Consider the following 16,514-nt stretch of genomic DNA (forward strand, 5'->3'; position numbering starts at 1 on the left):
CTGCCCAAAGAAGAGTCCGCTACCGCTCCGATGGGCGACATGGGCGGCATGGGTGGGATGGGTGGCATGGGCTTCTAATAACTGCGAGTATATCGTCCTACGCCCCGCTTCTGCTAAGCGTGTGTGTGTGTGTGTGTGCCGTGATTGTTGATGAGGGCTGTGTTTAGGTTGCTCTCTCTCTCTAGGCCAGCGTGAAGGTGCCCACGGTGTTCACAAGAGGAAAGGAACAGCTACGCTCTCACACGGATGGGTACACACAAACAGATTCACACTCGTGCGTCGTCTATGAGGTGGAGAAACGCAAAGATATCGTCCAGTGACGGGGAAAGACAGGAGCATGAGGAAAAAATAAGAGAGAAAAGGCAGCTTGAGGTAGGAAGGAACGACGAAATAAAAGGGCTGGAGGGGGGAGGGGAAGAGCAGAGATTCACAGGAAGAGGCGACGCAGCGAATGCAAGAGAGGCTTTAGTGTCTCTGCAGAGGCATAGCACGTGGAAAGAGGCGACGCAGGGACCCATCGGCGCAGCGCTAACTGACATGGGCGCGGTGATGGAGGGAGAGAGATGACTGGATCAGCAAGAGGACGGTTTTGGTAGTTTCTGTGCTAGGAGCTACATCTCTGCGCGTTCTCTTGCCCCTGCTGCCGCTTCTTTCCCTCTTACCGACTTCTCGTGTACCTTCCCTCATCCAAGCCCCTCAGATTCCCGCAGTTTTCTTTTTTCTCGCCATTGGGCGTCTTTCCCCCTTCTCTTGGCTACACATGTCCCTCTCCCTCGTTTTCTCACCATCACTTTTTGGGCACGAGGAACAGAGAAGAAACGAGTGGAAGTCGGGAGAAGGGGAGGGAAACTGGCGGCAGGGGAGAGGGACGATGGGCGGAGGGTAGTGAGCAAGGAGGGCAGGATAGTCGTAGAGTAGGGGTGAAAACGCTACTAGTACCCCTCCACTCAGCGAGTGCTTTAGCCACATTACTATCTTTTTTTCCTTTTCCTCGGTATTCGTCTGAGTTGCATACTGCCGCTGCTCAAAAGGGATTGCAGCTTTTCTAGTAAGCGAGCGACAAAAGAAGCGGCAACACACTTGTCGATACTCGGCCCCCACCCCTCCCTCTCCCCCTCTCTGTGTGGGTCACGTCTTCGGCGCAGCTATGTAGTTTTTGTGCGTGTGCATTTCTTTATTTTTTATTATTATTATTATTACTAGTCTCATTTGCTTTCCCTTTCACCAGTTTCCATTTCTCTTCACACACCCACACACAAACTCACAGGCACAGACACATGCGTCAACGCTCTGCTCATCTCTCTCTCTGCGTATGCTCTCCCTCTTTGATTCGTCGTTTTCTTCTGCCGTGTCTCTCTTGTTGCGTGCCCATACGGGCTGTGTCTCGGTAAGAAGGGAGTGGGTGCCGCTGCCTGCGTTGTCATGAAACGGTACGAGGGAACGGGGGGGGGGTATGTCGTAGAAGGTAGTTGACGAAAGGGAGTCGGCGTGAGACTCACTAAAAAAAAGAACGGCATACGATGCGTTCTCTTTAGCGTTCACCACGGCCTTCCTCCGGATCCCTTCTTTTCCATTCCAGCGTCTCCGATAACCTTTACTCGCATGGCATTGCGCGCGTGTAGCGCTTTGCGGGAAACATTGCTGCATACCTACCTACTCGCCTACCTACCCAAGACACGCTTTCCGTGTCGCAGCGGGCAGCGGTTTCTGTCTTGAGAACGGGAAGACAGTAGCTGTAGCAGCATTACACAGACCCCCCACACACACACACACACGCACATATATAGAGAACGATCCCTCCTCGGCTTTTTCTTTTCCGGCTCCTCTGTCACTCTATTTTCCCTCTTTTTTTGGGGGGGATCGCGCCCCACATGGGGTACGTCTTCGCTGTCTTGTCACTTTTCTCTTTCTCCTTTGCTCTGTGTGCGACGTCTCTACTTGTACGGAGAACTGCGCACAGGCCTGTGCGTGTGTGTGTGTGTGCGTGTGTGCGTGCAGTTGTCAACACCGCCGGCGAGGACAAGTGGGAACTCTACACATACCACCACCACCACCACCACCACAGCAACAACAGCAAGGTTAATGTCAGACAAAAAAAAAGAAGAGCAAGCACACGTATATGCACTCAACCACACACGCACACGAAGGGATGAGACACATGTTCCGCGATGCCAAACGAAGGAAAACGAAAACGTAAAGAGCTGTACTGGATGCGCATGCCCGCTGGGCACCTGTACAAAACGGAGCCTTTGATGAGGTGCGTGCAGGACCCGCTCACTGGAGCCTCTGGTACGCGTGGAGCACCATCCTCCTTCCTCTCCTTCTCCTTTTCGTTGCCTTTGCTGTGCGCACGCTCACATGGGTCTCTCTTGTGTGCATGTGCCGGGTGCTTTGTGCTCGATCTGTTTTTTTTTTTCCCTCCTCCCATTGGTTATGTTTTGTCAAGGCAGAGAGACAGAAAGAGAATGAAGTTAATTAATCGACAAACAAATCGAAGAAGAGAAAAAAAAGAACGGTCATTACACGCAACATTTCTGCAAGGCATATCTCAGTGTGCCCTGCAGACACACTGGAACGCGAGAAAAGCGAAGCCGAGAAGAGAGAGAGGCAGAGAGACGACCCCCCTCTTTTCTCTTCACTCATGTGTCGCAAAAGGCCTGCGGACAGAATCCATCAGCAAGCCAACAACACGTGTGCAACTGCAGTCAGCGTGCACCTGGATACGTGCGCGATGGCAAGTCATGCCGATGCTCATCGAAAAATCTTTTTCTTGGGCGTAACGGGCACCAGAAAACAAAACTTCTGGTTTTCATACACTGTATATAAAAGGACCTTTCTGCCGCCAACGAGCCGCAGTAAGGGTGCCCAGTATGCTCACCCTTCAGCAGTGTTGCTGCCCCTTCAACTACTATACACCCTCTGCTCCTGTTCGCCCACACCACTAAACGGGGTTCTTTTCGTTTTGATCACTGAACTAGCACAACGCCCTCCAACCCTTATGATGGCGAATTCGAGATAGCAATGGCTTATCATAGGGACAAACAAACGATATTGGTTGCGGCCCCACTACACTTCAAATGGGTGGTTGACTCGAAAGAGAAGCGGATTTTTCGTCTCCTTACTCGTTTTTCTTCTTGCTTGTTTGCTATTGCGCTTTCGGCCCCCTCTCCTTCCTCAATTTTGCTCTTCCCTAACGTCTCCACGCACTCGTATCGTTCCTACAATCCGAAATAAGCGTATGAGAGGGGAGAACATAATTGACTGTCTGTCTGTCACACACACACACGTACACCTATCCGAACGAGGTGGTAGCATGCCATAGAAACTCTACACTTGTGTTGCCACCGCAAGCGTACTACGCTTCTCTGCGCACCTCTTTTTTTCTAGTGTGTTGCCTGTTTCCATATTATCTTTCATCAAACATCCCTCCCCTTTCGCATCCTTGCTGTCTCTTCCCCCCCCTTTTTTCCCTCTCCCCTCCCCGATTTCGTGGCATCGTCACGCATTCACTCACCTTGCATAGACACTGGCCTTTGTATGCTTTTCTGTGTTGTTCTTGTTGTTTGGCTCTCGTTCTTGTCTCCCTGACGTTATTTCTCTCTCCCTTCCATACACACACACATACACGCCAGCACTCATTTTGGATTTCTCTCTCCTCCTTCGCCATCATTTTTGGGTTCCTGTGATACATACGTCGGCTTCAGTTTTTCCATACACAAACGCGCGCGCAGACACGCACAGAAATCAAAAGGACTGGGCGTTCGAGGGTGTACTGAGAGGACGAAGAAGGGAATGACGTAGGAGGGGGGGCTGGAGTGATCTGTTTCCACCGCCCTTGTTTTTTCTCGCTCTCTTAGTTTTTCATATCGCTTGGCTTTTTTCACTTCACAAGAGACAACGAAGCACCAAGCACAGAGAACCATGTCCTCTAGGAGCCCGCATCGTGGACGAGGCTCTGCAAGAAGTGGCACCTTCCTGTCTGTGGGCATGTCATCCTCGTCGCCATTGAGTCCCCACGCATCGTCGTCGTCGCTCTCACGGCATGCGCATCACACGCGGCTCATCGCCTCACTCGCAGGTTCCACCGCCGGTCCGACGGCGCCGATGATTGGGACAGCGGAGCTGTGCACCACCGGTGCATCTCCGTCACCCATAGACGTTTCGCGCCCATCCACATCCGTAGAGGGAATGTCGTCTCTTACTGCGCTCACCGCGAGCTCTCGCCAAAGCCCAACTTGGATCCCAACTCGCCTCACGTCATCCTACTGTGTATTGAGTGCGGCCGGGCTGCAGGAGGACTTCTACACAAGCTGTCTGTCCTGGGGGACCAATCAGATGGCGCTGGCACTGCAGGAGGATCTCGTGCTGTTTCATCCGAGCCACCCACGGCAGGCGTCGTCGACAGCACGCATCTCGAACCCCCCTGCACCCGGGGAAGTTGGCAACAGTATCGGCACAACATCCTCTGGCGCCTTCTCGGGTCCGCGACGGGCGACGGCGGTTGCGATGACCCGCTGCCGGGAGACGTCCTGTTTCCTGGGCATGTCAAACGGTGCCGTGGAGATGTATGAGGGACGCGGGGATGGCACATTGCACTGCACTGTTGCCTTCGCCATGCCACCGCCGCCGACGGACTACCTGAGCTCGCTCGTACTCGGCCGTGGCGATTGTGGTGGTGTTACCTCAGCAACCTCATCAGCTTCTCGCGCGGCACGTGCGCTTGATCTTCTCAGCTCTTCTGTTTCGTCCATCAGCTGCGTGGGCACCAGCAGTCGCCATCCTTGGCTGGGGTCTGCCACCACTGCTGCCCGCGGATTGATCACCCTTGATGCAAGGCAGGTGCAGCCTGCCATTCGCTTTGGCATGGACGCCGAGCTTAGCCAAGACGAGCGCGCACCGAGAACATCCCCATTGTCTGCACCTGCCTCGTCGGCTGTTAGTGGCGAGCCCAGCAAGCTGCAGCGCGCCGCCACATTTCTACGGCAGCACGATCGACTGTGCAGCGTGTCGTGGAACGCGACGGGCTCGCTGGTAGCGACTGGCAGTGGAAGTGGCATTGTAAAGGTGTGGTCCCTGAGCGCACCGCAGCGCCCCTTGCATACCTTTATCGTCGATCAGGACTGCTCTGTGAAGGCCCTGTGTTTCCACCCTGGAAGTCCCTATGTGCTGCTAGTGGGGGCCTCCGCTGGCGCGGCGGGGCTGCGCACGTACGACTTGTCCGGCGCCGAGCCCATTTTGACCTCCGCTGGCGCCACGGCAGCTCCTGTAACACAGGCGTTGTACGATCCCGAGGGCCACTACGCAGTGACCGGGGCTGGCGTTCCTTTGTTGCCCGCTCCGCTCTCGTTATCACCACCGGCCTACCCAGCGCTGGCCGCTCACGCAGAGCTTGGTGCGGCTAGCGGAGGTGATGGCAGCGGCTTTCATGAGTACGGCACTGGTTGGCACCGTTCCCCATCAACTCGCCTCAGCGTAGCCAACAGCAGCAGTGTCATTGGTGCATCTGGCGGCTCCTCTCTCTGGCACGGCTCGTGGAACGAGACGGAGGTGTTAGCCGCTTCTCCGAGCGCGACTCTTGACCCGACCGCTGGGTTTGCTGGCACCACTGCCAGTGCAAACAGCAGTAGCTCAGCGGTAGCGCACAGCGCTCCACCAAATGCGCTTGTGGTGTGGCGCTGCGGTATCAGGCGCCGCGAGAATTACCTCCGAGAGGCTCTTCTCCAGCGCCGCAACTCGCGAGGCGACAGCAAAGGTGGCCGAGACGACTTTATTCGGCACAGTGACGACGCGGATGATGACTGCGGTACCGAGGATGAAGACGTAAGCGACGTCGAGAGTGATGACATTACCCAAGTGGACCGTCGCGTCCGAGATGATTTGTGGGATTCTACCGCTATCACCGGCCGCGGGCACAGCAACGCTATCGGTTATCCGAGGTCGGAGTGGATGCCAATGTACGCCCTCCCTGGTCATCGTGCGCGGCCGCTGCTTATCTGCGCCCCCTTCCCGCAGTCGCCGTTTGCCGGCTGCTACGCGTCCATTGCAGGCGGCGAGGATGGCACGATCCGTTTTTGGCGATTCTTCGAGACCACGTCGGATGCCACGCACTTGCAGCACCGTCGCCAAGCCCAGCAGCAGTCAGCGACGACCCAGGAGGACATGGATTTGCTCGCCACCCCAGTGCTGCGGTGAGGGGAAGAAAAAGACGTGCCTCTTTCATGTGAGTTTTGGACACGCGACGGGTGGGTGGGTGGGTGAGTACTGATTGTGAAGGATGCTCTTGTCTGTTTACCTTGTAGCGCATCCCTCGTGCCTTGTCGTTGAGAGGATCAACGTGGTGAGGTGTGCTCTTGGGTGCGTGTAAAGCACCACTGGTCGAGGTTCGAGGTTGTTACTTAAAAGAAGAAGAAAAAAATCTGGTAAAGGAATTTTTAAATAAGGATCGGACTAGGCGGATCAGAGGTATGATTCACGCGCTCATGAAGCAGAATCGTGCATCAGAGACGAAGGCAGCGCTGGGATTGTGTGCGGGGCTATGTGGGCACAAATGCACGGGACTGGAACGTTCTCTCCTCCGCTCCCCTCCCTTTATGTCGTTGTGCAATATAATCAATGTGTGGTGAAGTGGTAAAGTCCTGTCGCCCTCCAAAGCATCATCGACCCCCCCCCTCCCCCTTGCATTTTTTTTACCTGTCTCTCTCTCTGCAGTGGTGGCCACCATTCCTCGTCTTCTTCTGCTGTTTCTTTTTCATCTGATAAGCCAAAGAAGACGGAACGGCGCTATCTGTGCGAGTTGTTACCTCCTCTTTTCAGTCGCGCTGAGCTTTACAGATGAAACTGTGAAGAGAGCAAACACGCTTGCCTCGTTGCTCCCTTTCCTCGACGAGAAGGCACATTTAAACTTTGGAGAGTATACAGTACGCTCGAGACAACCGCATATGTCCATAACCCCTTCGCCTCTTGGTGTCCAATACTGTACGCTACTTTCCCATCGCTTCATCCAGCGTCGTTTCATTATCGTTGACAGTGCAGCCTGCATCGTCCTCTGAGCTGCGTTCTAGTCAACGTGTTGCCAATTCGACTTCCCCTGTTCCCAGCTTGTTAGGAAGCGAGCGTACCAACAACTCACTTTGCCCGACGGTTTTGAGCGGATCACTCCCCTCACGAGGACAGCGTGACACGGGCCCTCCGCCACTAAGTACGGGCACACTTGCGACAGCGCAAGAAGGTTTCACGGCATGTCTTGCGAGCAGCGTGATCTCTGTGTGTGTTCTCTCCCACAAAAGCCATGTTGAAGTTCAGCTCGATCAGAACCCCGGCGATGTTACTCCCGTCACCGCTATTGGAGCGAGGTCTGGTCCTGGCCAAAACGACTGCTTGACGGAAAAATGAGACCTACAGGCGTGACAAAGACGCGGTGAAATTTGTTCTTCCCAAGTTACGGAGGAATGCTGACGAAGCGTTCGCGACTAGCAGAGACTGCCAGTGATCCACACGCTCTCCCCTCCAGTCGCGCGACACTGTTGACAACGCTGCCTTTTTTACCTTTTTCTTCGGCATTTCTCTCTTATGGCGCTACTGGTGCCGTTCTGCTGTCTCCTGCGCTCTCTCATTTCTGTGCTCTCCTCAGTCTCCGTGAGCTTCCTGCATATGCTCTTTAAGCTGTTGGCCTAACGCATACTAGAGTGATGATCCCTCTCCCTTTCGCTTTCACGTTGAGCGGCTCGTTTTCTCTTCACATATCAAGCATTTCTGGTCACATTCTCTGCTCAGCCCTCTCAACCTCCACCCTTTACTCACCTACACCACCTCTCTTTCTCTGTCTTTCCGGGATTCCACAACACAACTCTTCAACGATGCAACGTACTTCCCATCCCGCACGAGCACCAAGTCTATCTCAAGGCAAGCAACCCAGGTCAGCAAGATTAGCGGCAGCAGAACGTGACGGCGACCTGTATGATGGGTGACTCTCTGACTGAGTTACTGTCTGTATGTGTATCTATGTAAGTACTTGAGGACGTCCTTCCTCCTTGAAGCATTTTATTCTACTTGCTGTTTTTTTTTTTGCTTTCCACTGGCACTTGCCTTATTCCACATTTTTTGGGGGGATGCGCGCCCCCTCCTTCGCATATAGCGCATCTGTTAGCAAACAACTTTTCACCGAGACACACACACACACACACAACTCACCTGCAGCCTTTTTGGCACGAGAGATGAAGTTCATGAACGTGGCGCTGGCCGCAGAGACGGTAGTCATCATCATCGTCATCCTCGTGGTGCCCTACACGGAGATCGACTGGCGCGCGTACATGGAAGAGGTGGAGGGGTTCCTTCATGGCGAATTGGACTACCGCAACCTGAAGGGCGGCACTGGGCCGCTGGTCTACCCGGGCGGCTTCATTTGGGTGCACACGGTCCTCTACTATTTAACCAAGAAGGGTGAAGCCATCGAGTTGGCTCAGTTGATCTACGCTAGCGTCTACCTCGTGACACTGGCAATGGTTTTGCGCCTCTACAGCCATTCTGGGCATACGTGGAGGGTCATTATACCACTCTTCATCTCGAAGCGCATTCGCAGCCTCTATGTGCTGCGGCTGTTCAACGACTGCTGGGCCATGCTGTTCTTGTTCGCTGCCGTCACCTTCATCGCTGGCCGCCCCAGCGGCGCTGGCAAGCGCTCGCGCCAGTGGCTCATTGGATCCATCTGCTTTACCATCGCCGTGTCAATCAAGATGAACGTGCTCCTCTTCGCGCCAGGCATGCTTTACGTAATGCTCCGCACGCTCCCCCCCAGGCGAGTCGCGTGGTACCTTTTTATCTGCGCGGTGTGGCAAGTAGTCGCAGGCATGCCTTTTCTCACCCACAACTATAAGGCGTACCTATCGAAGAGCTTCGAGCTTGATCGCGTCTTCATGCACCGGTGGTCGCTAAACTACCAATTCCTTGATGTCGAGCTTTTTACAAAGCCTGGATTTGGTCAGGCGCTGCTCGCGATGACGGCTGCGACGTGGGTTCTGCTGTGGCGCATGCGCTGGGCCCCACGCACGTACTTGACGGATGCAGAGGCACGTGTGTTGCATCCAGCAATCGCCGATACTCGTCGGCAGAACACTTCCTCACTCCTCCACGCTGTTGAAGACGAAGAGATGGTGGACGACGAGGCGCAAGAGCAGGCGGTGTACGCGTCCACACTACTCACCTTTTTTGAGGCGAACCTCGTCGGCGTTATATTTGCCCGCTCCATCCACTACCAGTTCTACACGTGGTTCTTCTACACTGTCCCCTTTGTCCTCGCCTACACGACATACCCATGGCCGCTGCGGATCGTGAGTTGTGCCCTCATCTCTCAGGGGTTCGAGTCCTTCCCACCGACGCCGAGAACGTCGGTGATGTTACAGAGTGGCTTTGCCTTAACTCTGTTTGCGTTTATCTTTTGGGGTCGTGACACTCCTCACGCTGCCACACCGAGAGAGACATATCGGACCAAGAGGCGGGGAGCCGAAGCTGCAGCAAACACCGCTGGCGGGCGGTCACGCACCAGGCAAAAAGAAACAGCGTGAAGAGGAGGGACATCACATCGGAAGCCGCCGCCCACCCCCATTGAGTCGACACTGGCAACCGATACCGTTGCCTCTGCGAAACGCTCATCGCGAAGTAGATTGACCTCATGTCTTGCATCGCAGGCTACGTCAAAGCCGCTTCGCAAGCAGACAGCGAGTAAATGCATACCTGCCCACAAGAAGGTCAAGTGGTGATCACCATACGCCATCAGACCAGTTCTCTGCGCGACGTTCGAGTCACTTCCTCTTCCTCCACCTGAAGCGTTGGCTTCGAGTAGACGTTTGCTGCAGTGGGTTTTTGGTCATCATCTCGCTGTGCTGTTTTTCTGCCGTCAGCGCTCAAACGTCTCATGGGGATGCCTGTGTGTGCGGCACCAGTGCGTGATCATGCGTCCATCAAACCCCCCTTTCATTTCACACGCAATGCGGCTCCTCACCTCACTTGTTACCTGTGGCTTCTCTCTGATGGAGAGGAACTACAACAGATGCTGGAGAGTATCGCATTCTTTAACGTGTAACTGGGCCACGAACAGGCCACCAAACGTACACGCACACACACCGTCACAGCCCACCTACGCCTCTGTAGCACTGCGGCTGGGCCCTGGCCGCCTGGGACGAGCCGCCCTGCCGACGAATCGGGCCGTGCGCCTTGACGGACTCGTTCCCGTCCTTCCCCATCCCCCTTTCACATACGTGCAGCGCGATTGGCGCCAGACGGACTCGGATGGACTGCACGCCGCGACCCAAGCGGGCCCTCTCCAGGGCTCTGCTCGAGAACGGGGGCAGTGGCGCCTGTCGTGCGGGTAACATGGGAGTAGGCCAGGCACATGCCGGATGAGCTCAAGGAGTAATGTGATCAGCCTCAGGTCAGGGGTCCTCTAAGAGCCTGTAGCCTGCCTGCGTGCTGTGTTTCACCCCCCCCTGTCGCTCCAAGCCGCAGCATCCCATAATGTGATGTGGCAACTCCTCACATGGGAGTCTGAGGGACTCGATGGTGTCATTCAGGATGCTCTCGTCATGCTTCCGGCATCTGTGCCGCATCGGCGCACCTGTTCGGATGTGGGAGGTGCCGCACATTTCGCGCACGTGCACATTGAAGTTGATCGGTGTGGGTCTCCTCGCGCCTCTTCTGTCCATCATTCTTGCCCCTTCTCACCTGCGGATCGCTTGCCTGGATGCGATACACCATGTCAGCTGTGCTCGACAGCGCGTGTACACAGTGCTCACGTCCTGGAAACGTGGAGTCTGCTTCTTGGCGACGTTGTGGTCGGGGGAAGAGGGTTCACTGTCCACGGCTTCCGTTCCTGTCGATCCCACTGGAGGTGTGTCTGGATGGCCTGCCCGCATGTGCCATGGCATGTAGGTTGTTGCCATGCGCCTGTGACAGCACGGGCACACGACTTTCTCCTGAATCCGCACACCTTTGGCAGACATGGGTGCGCCGTATGTGTGTTGAATAGTCGACACAAGTTGTAGTGAGCTGGTGCAAACATGCGCATGCTGGCAGGTCTCTCCAGCACAGGGCGAGCCTAAGTCTGTCGGCCGACACCACGAGTGGATACTGCACGGTGAGGTGGGCTGGAGTCATAGGGAATGCTGGAGACGAAAAGGAACGTGATGATTGGGTATACAAGTTGTATGGAGGTACGCGCCTACACGTGCATTATGTACACATCTACGTGTAGTGCCCCTCCACAGTATTAGCTCCAGATCACGCACACTCATCTTCTCCCCTTGAGCTCATATTCTGACAGTCCCTTCTAAGATGCGTTGGAGACGCGTGCCTCCCCCTCCCCCGGACCTCTCACAGGGTGCACGAACCGAACGACTAGAGGGAAGAGAAGTCGTGCGCAAAACTGAACAGAGAAAAAAGAAAAGAATGAAACAGGAGAACGAGTGATCTGTTCCAGCCAATCGCTGGTCATGGTGGCGCAGCGCTCGTACCTTTTGAATATTCGCGCTTACGCAGTGCTTATTTTTTTCCGCCAACATAGAATGCTCACTTTTCCACGGCTATATTTACTCTAGTTTCCCCCCTCTCCTCGCACCCTCCCTCTTTCCTTTTCTCACTCGCCGTCGCCCACAGCCACTACAAGGAAAGTACCACGAGCACTCATCAACAGACATAGTACTCTTTTCCTCTTTTTGCTTTATTTTGCACTCCGTGCACACCGCCATTATCTGCCAGCGACTGTCGCCGCGGCTTTATCATTTTGTATCACTCCCCTCACCTTCTCTCTGGACCTATAGTTTTGACCCTTCCATTCCTCAGTCTTTCCTCGTTCTACCAAAGGGTAGTCCTTCGCTATCTTACTCCTTACGCGCCCCCTTCCCTTCCCTGCCGTCCCCACTCAAGCACACCAATAGGAGCCCTCTCAAATATCCGAACATAGCCAAGGCGCCTCGGCACAGTCTACTGTCTTTTCCTCTCTCCCCTCGACGACTCCAGCTCACGTCATCGAGGCTGCAGGAGCAGACGAGGGCGAGCGAGAAAAGAGGGAGCACACTTCCTTTCTCCACCAGACGCCTCTGCTACCACAGACCATTTCCTCTAGCACCGGCGTCTTGCCTTGTCTGTGTGGCTGCAATCGCTCTGTTGCAACGAAGTCGTCGTGCTCCCCCCCTCCCCCCCCTCTCCGTTCTGCTTTCCTTCGTGGTGCATAACTCTCGACTACGCGAAGGGGTAAGTTTTGTGCGCACCCACACATATTCCATGCGCACGTATACGTCTAAGTTCGCTACAATACGTTTCCTGCTTGGTGTGCGTTTTCGTTTTGAATTTTGTTTGCTACCTCTTCGGTCCTTCCTCTTGCGCACCTCCTAGTGATTCCCGCCTCCCCCCTCCCCTACATCAACACCCCAGCACACCGTATTTCCCCTGCTTGTTTCGTTGCCGTCGCTGTCTTCTTCCGAAGTCCGCTCCTTTCCTTGTTTGGTGCATCGGCCCATACACACATCGACATACACGCGTACTCGTACGAAACACACGCCTGCTGGCATCTCTGTTCTCTTCCCCCCCCCTTCCCTCCCTCCCTCCCTCCCTTCGCTGCTGTTTATTGTTTTGCACCCTCTCCTCCGCTCTCTTCACACCACCCTCTCTCTGCAGCTTTCACCTTTTTGCTCTCCGTCCTTCCCACTCAGCTGCTCACTCCTGTGGATAGTTGTCCTTCATTCTTTTAGGCGTGTGTCCTTGACTGTGGCTGATCTTGTGCGTTTCGTTCTCCAGAGCTGCCTTCCTTGTTTTCGTGTATGCTCTAGACTGTAGAGGCAATCGAAAAGCTGCTGCAGGCGCAACCTGTGCGCGTCAAGGCAACCGAGCTGCTCTCGTTGTGTCGTCAAGCTGATTTTCTTCTTTCCCTTTCTTCCTGTTTGTTTTGCTGGTGTGCTTCGTCATCTCGGCTCTTGGATCTGTAGTTTGTCGCGCGCACACGCTTGCGTCCTTTGCGTCCGTGTCACTTAGCTATCATTTTATCGTTTCCTTGTGGTGGTTGTCTCGTCTTGCATGTGACTGCATCGACCTCGTTTCGCTTGTTGGGATTTTTCGTCGTTGTGTCGCACTAGTGCGTGAGGAAGGGAACTCGTCACGTGAGTGTCTTGCCGGCGTCGACGCGTGAAGCGCATCTGCACACGCTCGCACTCCAGCGCAACTTCGCTCATACACAGGGGATCCGATACGCATATTGCGTCCGACCAGAACTCCGGTCGGTTCTTTCATATATATATTTCTTATCATTTTAAGCGTTTGTGCTTTACACCATCTATTGGGCTCAGCTCCCCTCTCTCTCTGCCTCTGCCTCACTCTTTCAACTGTGGCCGCGCTATCATGCCAAAGTTTTCTCTGTTTGGCAAGAAGGAAAAGAAGACAAAGGCTAACGAGGTGGTCAGAGACGAGGGCAGCAGCGTGGCCTCCTCGACGGCGACCAGAGCGGACTCTAACAACTCATGCAAGTCGGCGAAAAAGCACAGAAAAGGGATAACTGCGCCTCACGATGCGGCAAGCGGATCTACGCCTTCAGGTCTAACCGCGTCACCCACCGGCGCCTCTGGTCCTACCGTCGAACCTCCACAATCGTTGTCGTCCTCAAGCAGTCGGAAATCCTGCTCTGGAAGTGCTACGCAGCCATTGCCGCCGCCGCCATCGACTCATCTGACCGACTTGTGTGGTCCTCGGCCGAGTGTAGCCCATCTCAAGCTCCAGCGCTCCAGGCTCGATGATGTCCTCATCTCTACCCAGCGCGGCGTAGATCTGTTTCCGCGCGAGATGTCGGACCTAACAATCCCGCAGCTGACCGAAGTGTTTCAGGTCTTTCAGACCTTCCTCGATAGATGCGCGAGCACGGTGGTGAGGCAGGAGTCTGTGTTACAGCTGCATGCAATTCTCCCCGAGATCGCCGCTGTCGACACCACGATGACTACGGAGTCGATTAAGGCGCAAGGCTTTCACCCGACCTTCGCAATTGAACCTATGCTGAACCACCTGCTAGAGCAGCCGGCGCCTCTGCGCGCGCGCCTCTGTCTCGCCATCTACCGCTTCTGCCGAGAGCTAAACGAGGAGCTGGAAGATGACCTGCTCTCTAAGGAAACGGGGTTCTTCGGCAGCCTGCAATCCATGAACCCGAACCTGCACCCCACCGCTGGCAGTGACTACGGAAACTCTGAAGATCTATGCCACACCTCTTCCTGTTCTGGTGATTTCGTGGCGAGCCAGACTGCGAAGATGGAGCGCTGTCCCAACATTGATCTCCCGAAGATCTACAACCTTCTCCTACACAAGGATGGTTACCTACCGAGCGCCGAAGAGCTCAACGAAATATTTCTGCGAGCGCAAGAGTTGCTGCGAGCTGAACCAAATGTGTTGATGGTAGCGATGCCGGCCGTCCTCGTCGGGGACTTGCATGGACAGATACGCGATTTGCTGAAAAATGTTCTGGCTCTCGGGGGCCCACTCGTCTCGAGTGAGGCTCTGGCACTGGCGTCCCCTAAATCCTCTGTGACCAAGTCGAAGACGACGACCTCCCCGAAGAGTGGCAGTGGTGGTGCAGCGAAGACCTTCAGTAGGGCCCCAAAAAGTAATGAGAGCCACCCTGCGCAGCCGCAGAACTACGTGTTCTTAGGTGACTATGTTGACCGTGGGCCGAACAGCTTGTGTGTGATTGCGCTGCTCTTCACCGCCAAGCTCTTGTCGCCGAACACCGTATTCATGCTGCGCGGCAACCACGAGTGCTCGAACACAAATCGCCTCTACGGCTTCCTCGACGAATGTCACCGCCTCTACCCCATTGTGAACAACAAGGTCACCACGCTTCGCATGGACGCTACACAGTCGCCGTCCTCAGGGGGCGCCGACGGTGCGACAGCACATCGAGGCGGCAACGGCAGTAACGACCCCTCGAACACGATGAATGTAAGCAGCAGCGTCGAGCCAACCGCTGCCGTGCCGAACGTGCGCGCCTTCTCCGCCGGCAGTTCGTGTCCTGATGACATGGGGTGGGACATGAAGGATCACCCGCTGTGGCTTGTCGCGAATGACGTGCTTCGTTCACTTCCTCTCTGCGCCGCGCTTTGCGAGGAGGTGGAGGTGGACGACCAGGCGCCTCTGCCACCCACCACTGCCACCACCGAGTCGAGCGTTAAACACTCAATTGAGGTTGACAGCCCCGAGAACCCTGGAACAACATCGAGCGCGAAAGAGCTAACCGCAACGAAGGCCTCAAAAAGTAGTGGCAGCAGCAGTGCAAACACCAGTTTCGTGGAGTCCTTCAAGTCGAAGAAGGTCGAAGCGGGTAAGTCGACTGCCGTCGCAGGCGGCAATGCACGCGCCACTAAGGACAAGGCAACCAATGCTTCCAGCGAATCGTTGTCATCGTTCCCGAAACGCGCCAGCACGTCCTTCACGAAACCGAAGAAGACACGGCAGGTCGTGCGCATATGCGCAATGCATGGTGGTCTGTCTCCCTTCATTGACGATAGCTTCGACGGCATCATTGCCATTAACCGATTCTGCAACATCGAGCATGGTGCGCTGGTCGACCTCACGTGGTCGGATCCATTATCCAGTGAAACAACCCGTGGCGCGACGACGGTGACCTTTGATCCTAACTCGAGCCAGGTACCTTTGAGCAAGTTTCAGTCTACCTGCACCTTCAATGGAACCCCCGTTGGTTTCACCGGCAATCCGCGTGGCACAGGGCACATCTTCGGCGAGGATGTCACGATAAACTTTATCAACACAAACCACCTGTACTTCATTGTGCGCGCACACCAGTGCGTGCAGGAAGGCTTTCAGTGGACGCATAAGGGCCGCCTGCTGACGGTCTTCTCGGCCCCCAACTACTGCGGTATGCGCAACAAAGGTGCCATCCTCCTACTAGACGAGAAGGGCGCCCCTACACTGAAACAGTACGAGTGCGAGAAGATCGAAGAGAGTCCGCACATGACTACCGCCGACGCACCGCAGCCGCCGAAGCTGTTCTTGTAGGAGGGCGCACTCCGTATCCCTTACCGGTGTTGCGGTGCCATGTGGAAACCATGTGGTTCGGCTGTTCTTTCTTTTACCCCTGTTCTGGCGAATACTAGTTGGCTAGGCGTGGTCCTTTCACTCGTCTCGCTGCTGTCCTTTGCATGTATGCATGCGCGCAGTTGTACGACTGTTTGGTAAACGACTGCTTGTTCGTGCCTTTCTGGGCTTTCTCGGATGCTATCCCCCGGTGATGCTTCATCTCTCTCCAATGTACCCAACGAGGATCTTAGTGATCATATTCGCTTTTTCTTTTTCCTTTTGCTGTTGCCTCCTCCCCCTCTTTCCCTTTCTCTTCCCGTTTTCTCGCCTGACGGAGAAGATGTGAGGGAGCGGGGGAGGGGTGAAGATCGTTCGGTTGCGTGAGCTCGTCTTGTTTCTGCCAGGGTTGTAGTGCTCTTATATATGCTTTCTTCGTCCGCATACGCGTACGTGGG

General features: G+C 55.1%; 3 protein-coding genes across 3 annotated transcripts, besides 1 other annotated feature; all 3 read left to right on the plus strand.

The window, feature by feature from the left end:
- Positions 1–3,921: 3,921 nt before the first annotated feature.
- Positions 3,922–6,192, plus strand: LPMP_352110 (hypothetical protein; the record flags this gene model as incomplete). Its single annotated transcript, XM_010704846.1, has 1 exon — positions 3,922–6,192. One exon carries the CDS (start codon positions 3,922–3,924, stop codon positions 6,190–6,192), a length of 2,271 nt encoding a protein of 756 aa, XP_010703148.1.
- A 2,021-nt stretch (positions 6,193–8,213) lies between these two features.
- On the plus strand, positions 8,214–9,560 carry ALG3 (dolichyl-P-Man:GDP-Man5GlcNAc2-PP-dolichyl alpha-1,3-mannosyltransferase, putative; the record flags this gene model as incomplete). The annotated part of the gene is made up of 1 exon (XM_010704847.1): positions 8,214–9,560. The coding sequence occupies one exon, from the start codon at positions 8,214–8,216 to the stop codon at positions 9,558–9,560; it is 1,347 nt and encodes a 448-aa protein (XP_010703149.1).
- A 517-nt stretch (positions 9,561–10,077) lies between these two features.
- Positions 10,078–11,116: a repeat region.
- Positions 11,117–13,383: 2,267 nt separating this feature from the next.
- Positions 13,384–16,038, plus strand: LPMP_352130 (serine/threonine protein phosphatase, putative; the record flags this gene model as incomplete). Its single annotated transcript, XM_010704848.1, has 1 exon — positions 13,384–16,038. The coding sequence occupies one exon, from the start codon at positions 13,384–13,386 to the stop codon at positions 16,036–16,038; it is 2,655 nt and encodes an 884-aa protein (XP_010703150.1).
- Positions 16,039–16,514: the final 476 nt, after the last annotated feature.

This window comes from Leishmania panamensis, assembly GCF_000755165.1.
Source record: "Leishmania panamensis strain MHOM/PA/94/PSC-1 chromosome 35 sequence".
NCBI classification, from domain to species: Eukaryota; Euglenozoa; class Kinetoplastea; order Trypanosomatida; family Trypanosomatidae; genus Leishmania; species Leishmania panamensis.